General features: G+C 45.0%; 1 protein-coding gene across 1 annotated transcript in view; it reads right to left on the bottom strand.

The window, feature by feature from the left end:
- Nucleotides 1-1,184: 1,184 nt before the first annotated feature.
- tusc3 (tumor suppressor candidate 3) overlaps nt 1,185-5,807 on the bottom strand; it is a 29,007-nt gene continuing 24,384 nt past the window's right edge. Inside the window, exons 7-10 of the mRNA XM_060892409.1 lie at nt 4,720-4,783; nt 2,103-2,177; nt 1,451-1,541; nt 1,185-1,309 (exon numbers count right to left, since the gene is read on the bottom strand). Of these exons, the coding sequence (XP_060748392.1) occupies nt 1,294-1,309; nt 1,451-1,541; nt 2,103-2,177; nt 4,720-4,783 (246 nt within the window). The 3' untranslated portion in view covers nt 1,185-1,293. The remainder of the gene's footprint in view (nt 1,310-1,450; nt 1,542-2,102; nt 2,178-4,719; nt 4,784-5,807) is intronic.

Raw genomic sequence — 5,807 nt, 5'->3', positions numbered from 1 at the left:
GTGAGTTGTGTGTGAGGTTGTGTGTACTGTGTGTGAGGTTGTGTGTGAGGTTGTGTGTACTGTGTGTGTACTGTGTGTGAGTTGTGTGTGAGGTTGTGTGTACTGTGTGTGAGTTGTGTGTGAGGTTGTGTGTACTGCGTGTGAGTTGTGTGTGAGGTTGTGTGTACTGTGTGTGAGGTTGTGTGTGAGGTTGTGTGTACTGTGTGTGTACTGCGTGTGAGTTGTGTGTGAGGTTGTGTGTACTGTGTGTGAGTTGTGTGTGAGGTTGTGTGTACTGTGTGTGAGAAGATTAAGGTTGTGTGTGAGGTTGTGTGTACTGTGTGTGAGTTGTGTGTGAGTTGTGTGTACTGTGTGTGAGAAGATTAAGGTTGTGTGTGAGGATGTGTGTACTGTGTGTACTGTGTGTGAGTTGTGTTTGAGGTTGTGTGTACTGTGTGAACTGTGTGTGAGTTGTGTGTGAGGTTGTGTGTACTGTGTGTGAGAAGATTAAGGTTGTGTGTGAGGTTGTGTGTACTGTGTGTACTGTGTGTGAGTTGTGTGTGAGTTGTGTGTACTGTGTGTGAGTTGTGTGTACTGTGTGTGAGTTGTGTGTACTGTGTGTGAGTTGTGTGTACTGTGTGTGTACTGTGTGTGAGTTGTGTGTACTGTGTGTGAGTTGTGTGTACTGTGTGTGAGAAGACTGAGGTTGTGTGTGATTTGTGTATACTGTGTGTGAGTTGTGTGTGAGTTGTGTGTACTGTGTGTGAGTTGTGTGTACTGTGTGTAAGTTGTGTGTGAGTTGTGTGTACTGTGTGTGAGTTGTGTGTACTGTGTGTGAGTTGTGTGTACTGTGTGTACTGTGTGTGAGTTGTGTGTACTGTGTGTGAGAAGACTGAGGTTGTGTGTGATTTGTGTGTACTGTGTGTGAGTTGTGTGTACTGTGTGTGAGTTGTGTGTACTGTGTGTACTGTGTGTGAGTTGTGTGTACTGTTTGTGAGAAGACTGAGGTTGTGTGTGATTTGTGTGTACTGTGTGTGAGTTGTGTGTACTGTGTGTGAGAAGACTGAGGTTGTGTGTGATTTGTGTGTACTGAGTGAGTTGTGTGTACTGTGTGTGAGAAGACTGAGGTTGTGTGTGAGTTGTGTTTGTGGAAATGAAGAGCTGCAGATGAGAGCTGTGAGATCACCATGAGATTTATTTCTGCTTCCTTAGTGTTTACAGCAGTGTGTGTGTGTGTGTGTGTGTGTGTGTGTGTGTGTGTGTGCTTCAGTTGTAAAGCTCTCAGAAATCTCCCAGAATCCTCCTGGTGTTGATTTATTTAATCAGGAAGCTGAGGAAGAGGAAAAGAGGAAGCATTTGATAATTATGTTCAACAGCTTTTTATATACAAATTACTGACTACTGATAGATACATACCTGTGTGTGTGTGTGTGTGTGTGTGTGTGTGTGTGTGTGTGTGTGTGTGTGTTACCTGTATGGGTAGCCATGATATTTAGACCGAAAGATGGATAGAAGAAAGCTGAAGAAGAAGACGACCAACCCGAGACCCACCAAACAGATAACTGCAGGAGAACAAACACCCACACACACACACACACACACACACACACACACACACACACACACACACACACACACACACACACACACAAAAGATTGTTTGTCACCAGATGTAACACGACACATCACACTCAGAGAAACAGCTATCACACACACACACACACACACACACACACACACACACGGACAAACACACACACACACACACACACACAAAGGATTGTTTGTCACCAGATGTAACACGACACATCACACTCAGAGAAACAGCCATCACACACACACAGACAAACACACACACACACAGACAAACACACACACACACACACACACACACACACACACACACACACACACACACACAGGTGACAGCTGTTTCTCTGAGTGTGATGTTAATCAGCTCTTGATCAGAGTGTGTTAACCTCCGCTGCAGAAGGGCACCTTAGTGAAGTGTCACTAAATTAGCCGTCATGCTAGTGCCATTCACACACACACACACACACACACACACACACACACATACACACACACACACACACACACACACACAGAGAGCAGACACTCACTCCTCCTCTTCCCCACGTCTCCTTTGGATGTGGCCGCTTCGTTCAGCAGAACCATCCCCATGGTTATAGCAGCATCTGAGGGAAGAGTTACGGAAAAGGACGAAAACGAGAGAGAAAAAGTGGAGAAAGTGCGAGAGAAGCGACAGAAAAGTCAAAAGAAAGATGAGAAAGGAAAAGTAGCTCAAGTCATCAGACAAGATTACATTTACAGACCTGAGGAATTCCATCAGACAAAGAGCGACAGACAGACAGAGAGAGAGAGAGGGACAGAGAGAGAGAAAGAGAGAGAGAGAGAAGGAGGGAGAAATTCTCTCTCATAGTCTCTCTCTTTTTCTCCTTATGTCTCCCTTTAATTTTCTTTCTCTCTTTCTCTGCTGTATCAACCTGCACATCACTAATTGAACTCTACACACACACACACACACACACACACACGCACACTTCGCTAATGTATTAAAGGATCAGATGTGTTTCTCTCTAATTACTCCTCTCTCTCTCTCTCTCTCTCTCTCTCTCTCTCTTATAAGGATTCATAGATGTTATAAATATGAGGTGTAAAGAGACGCAGTTTGTACAACATTACACACACTGAAACATCCTGAACCTTCTCACACACACACACAGAAACTTTTATATTTACATTAGGGCATTTATCAGACGTCCTTATCCAGAGCGACGTACAAAAGTGCTTTTAAGTCTCGACGAAACATTAACACTGTTCACTAGGTTACAGACTTAAGACACCATAAACCATTTTTTTTAACATACACATAACAAACAAGGGAAAAAATGCTAGTTTAAGTGTTTCAGAAAGATGAAGATCTTCACCCATCATGTGAAGACATCCAGTGACTCAGCTGTCCGGACCTCTAGGGGAAGTTCATCCCACCACCTTGGTGCCAGAACAGAGAAGAGTCTTGTAGTAAACTTACCTCTTACCCTGAGAGATGGTGGAACCGGTGGTGCAGTGCTGGTAGATCGGAGGGTGTGGGGTGCAGTGTGAGGAGTGATGAGGGCTTTGGGGTAAGAGGGAGATGGTCTGTTTTTAGACCAGCATCAGTGTTTAAATCTGATGTGTTCAGCTACCGGAAGCCAGTGGAGGGATCGCAGCAGTGGGGTGGTGTGGAGAACTTTGGCAGGTTGAAAACAAGGACAAAATGCTTTCATATGTAGACCTGACAGAGGGAGCTGCAGTCATCCAGTCTTGAGCTGTACCTGAGCAGCCTGTGGAAAAAAAATGTCCTTCTAATGTTGTAGAGAAGGAACCGACATGAGCGAGTCACATTAGCAACATGAGAGGAAAAGGACAGTTGAGTGTCCATGGTTACCCCAAGGTTCTGAGCTGTGGCTGAAGGGGAGATCAGATCGTTGTACAGGGATATAGCAAGATCAGAAGCTGTGGTATCTGAAGGTGGGAAAGAGAAGATAAGTTGTGTAACATCGGCATAGCAGTGGTAAGAGAACCTGTGTGAGGAAATAACTTCACCAAGAGAGTGAGTATACAGGGAGAAAAGAAGAGGACCAAGTACTGAGCCCTGTGGGACACCAGTGGAGAGTCTGTGTGGAGCAGAATGTTGTGGAGCTAATGAGGTTCTTGTGCAGAAGCTTCAAGCTTTCCATTGTAGAAGAAAGTCTTGGTAGAAGTCATGTCTGAGGAGAACTTGGCCAGGAGAGTATAGTAAGAGACACATCTGAAAGCCAGGAAGCAGAACAAGAAGTCTTCTTGGGTTTAGTGAACAGAGGGCAGAGAAGGTCCAGGAAGGAAAGAGAGGAGAGGAAAGTGTCTGTGGCCAAGATACTTGAGACTAAGGGTAGTGAAGAAAAGGACTCAGTGTCAGGAAGAGATGAAAGAGTGCCAGAAGCTACAGAATAAGGGGAGACAGAGTGGAGGTTGCGATGGGTAAGAGAGAGGGGGTGAGGGGTAGTTTTAGGTAGAGTGAAGGATACCATGTGATGTCATGTCTGTAGCTGGGAAAGGACGAGTGAAAACCAGGTCCAGGACGTTTCCTCCCTTCTGTGTGGGGACGTAGCTGTTGAGCGTCAGGACGAATGAGTCAAGAAGATTCAGGAGGGAAGAAGATTGAAGCTTGTCAGAGGGGAGGTTGCAATCAACAAGCACTGTCAGAGGGAAAAGAACTGAGCAGTGTGTCCATTTCTTCCAGGAAGTCTCCTAGGAGACCAGGAGGACAGTAGATGACAACAATGACGAGGATGATTGAAGCGATAACAGAAACAGCATGAAATTCAAAAGAAGAGCTGGTTAAATGTGAAATAACTCAGACAGATAAATGATGAGCTGCTCAAGTATATTTTGTGTTCATATAAATATATATAAAGTGTCTGACACTGTTACTATGACAACACTCTTCCTAGCTACAACTGGCTAACGAACGGAGTCACACTCGCACACTCACTCGGACATGTGGGATGATGGAACACTGAGGAGAAGGTTGTCCATGTGGAATGTGACAGTTCATACTGAAGTGTCAGGAAAAGGCTTCTGCTTCCACTGCCACAAACTACACTGACTCCGCCTCCTCAAGGAAACCCACAACATCTTTGTGTGTGTGTGTGTGTGTGTGTGTGTGTGTGTGTGTGTGTGTGTGTTTAAGGATACTCAGCAGGAGGATGATGTGCGATTCAGCCACAAACTGAGCCTGACTGCTGCCATGGATATAACTCTGTACAGGGAGAAAGAGGGGAGAGGGAGGGGGGGAGGGAAAGAGAGAGAGGGAGAGAGAGGGGGGGGAGTGGGATAGAGAGAGAGTGAGAGGGAGAGAGCAGGGAGAGGGAAAGAGAGAGAGGAAGAGAGAGAGACAGAGAGAGGGAGAGAGGGAGAGCGAAAGAGAGAGAGGAAGAGAGAGAGAGAGAGATACATGGTTAATATATGAAGACAGTGAAACGCCAATCTCACACATACAGAAACTCTGTGTGTGTAATACAGCTTTCTTGCACTCTCACAAACTTCTGTATTACAATTCAATAATTAATGAACTGAAAAGCTAGTTCACTCCTTCTGTGTGTGTGTGTGTGTGTGTGTGTGTGTGTGTGTGTGTGTGTGTGTGTGTGAGTGTGTGTGTGAGTGTGTGTGTGTGAGTGTTTGTGCCCATCTTCTTATAAGTAGCGACTCCTAAGACACAGATTAAATATAAAATGGTGCTGAGAACAAAACAGTCAGCTAAAATTAGCTGAACAATGTGTGTGTGTGTGTGTGTGTGTGTGTGTGTGTGTGTGTGTGTGTGTGTGTGTGTTTACTTCATAAATAATCCAAAACAAGCAAAAAGCCCATGAACTCGTTAGCGGAGCAGAGAAGACGAGAGTAATTAGTAAATGGCGCAGAGAGCAGAAGTGAGATATAAACACTTAATGTGAGACCAGAACATCATACACACACACACACACACACACACACACACACACACACACACACAGACACACACACACCATCCCCCCATGCAGCACAAATATCTTCATTTCTGTAAGTGAATATAATTAGGAATGTGCTTCCTCCACAGTTTTAATCTCTCAGCTGTGCTCACTGACACACACTCGTGTCGCTGACGGATAAATCCACTGGGGGAAAAATGCAAGCTGGGGGATTCTTTATTTTCTTTATTTTCTCCTCTTTTTCCCCCTCGAAGCTGCAGATAAATAGTTCCAGAGACGAGCTTCTGCCTAATGGGTTTTGGTGTTGTAACCTTTTAC

Source organism: Tachysurus vachellii, chromosome 2 (genome assembly GCF_030014155.1).
Source record: "Tachysurus vachellii isolate PV-2020 chromosome 2, HZAU_Pvac_v1, whole genome shotgun sequence".
NCBI lineage: Eukaryota > Metazoa > Chordata > Actinopteri > Siluriformes > Bagridae > Tachysurus > Tachysurus vachellii.
The sequence above is the reverse complement of the archived record's forward strand: the minus strand, read 5'-3'. Positions and strand labels throughout refer to the sequence as shown.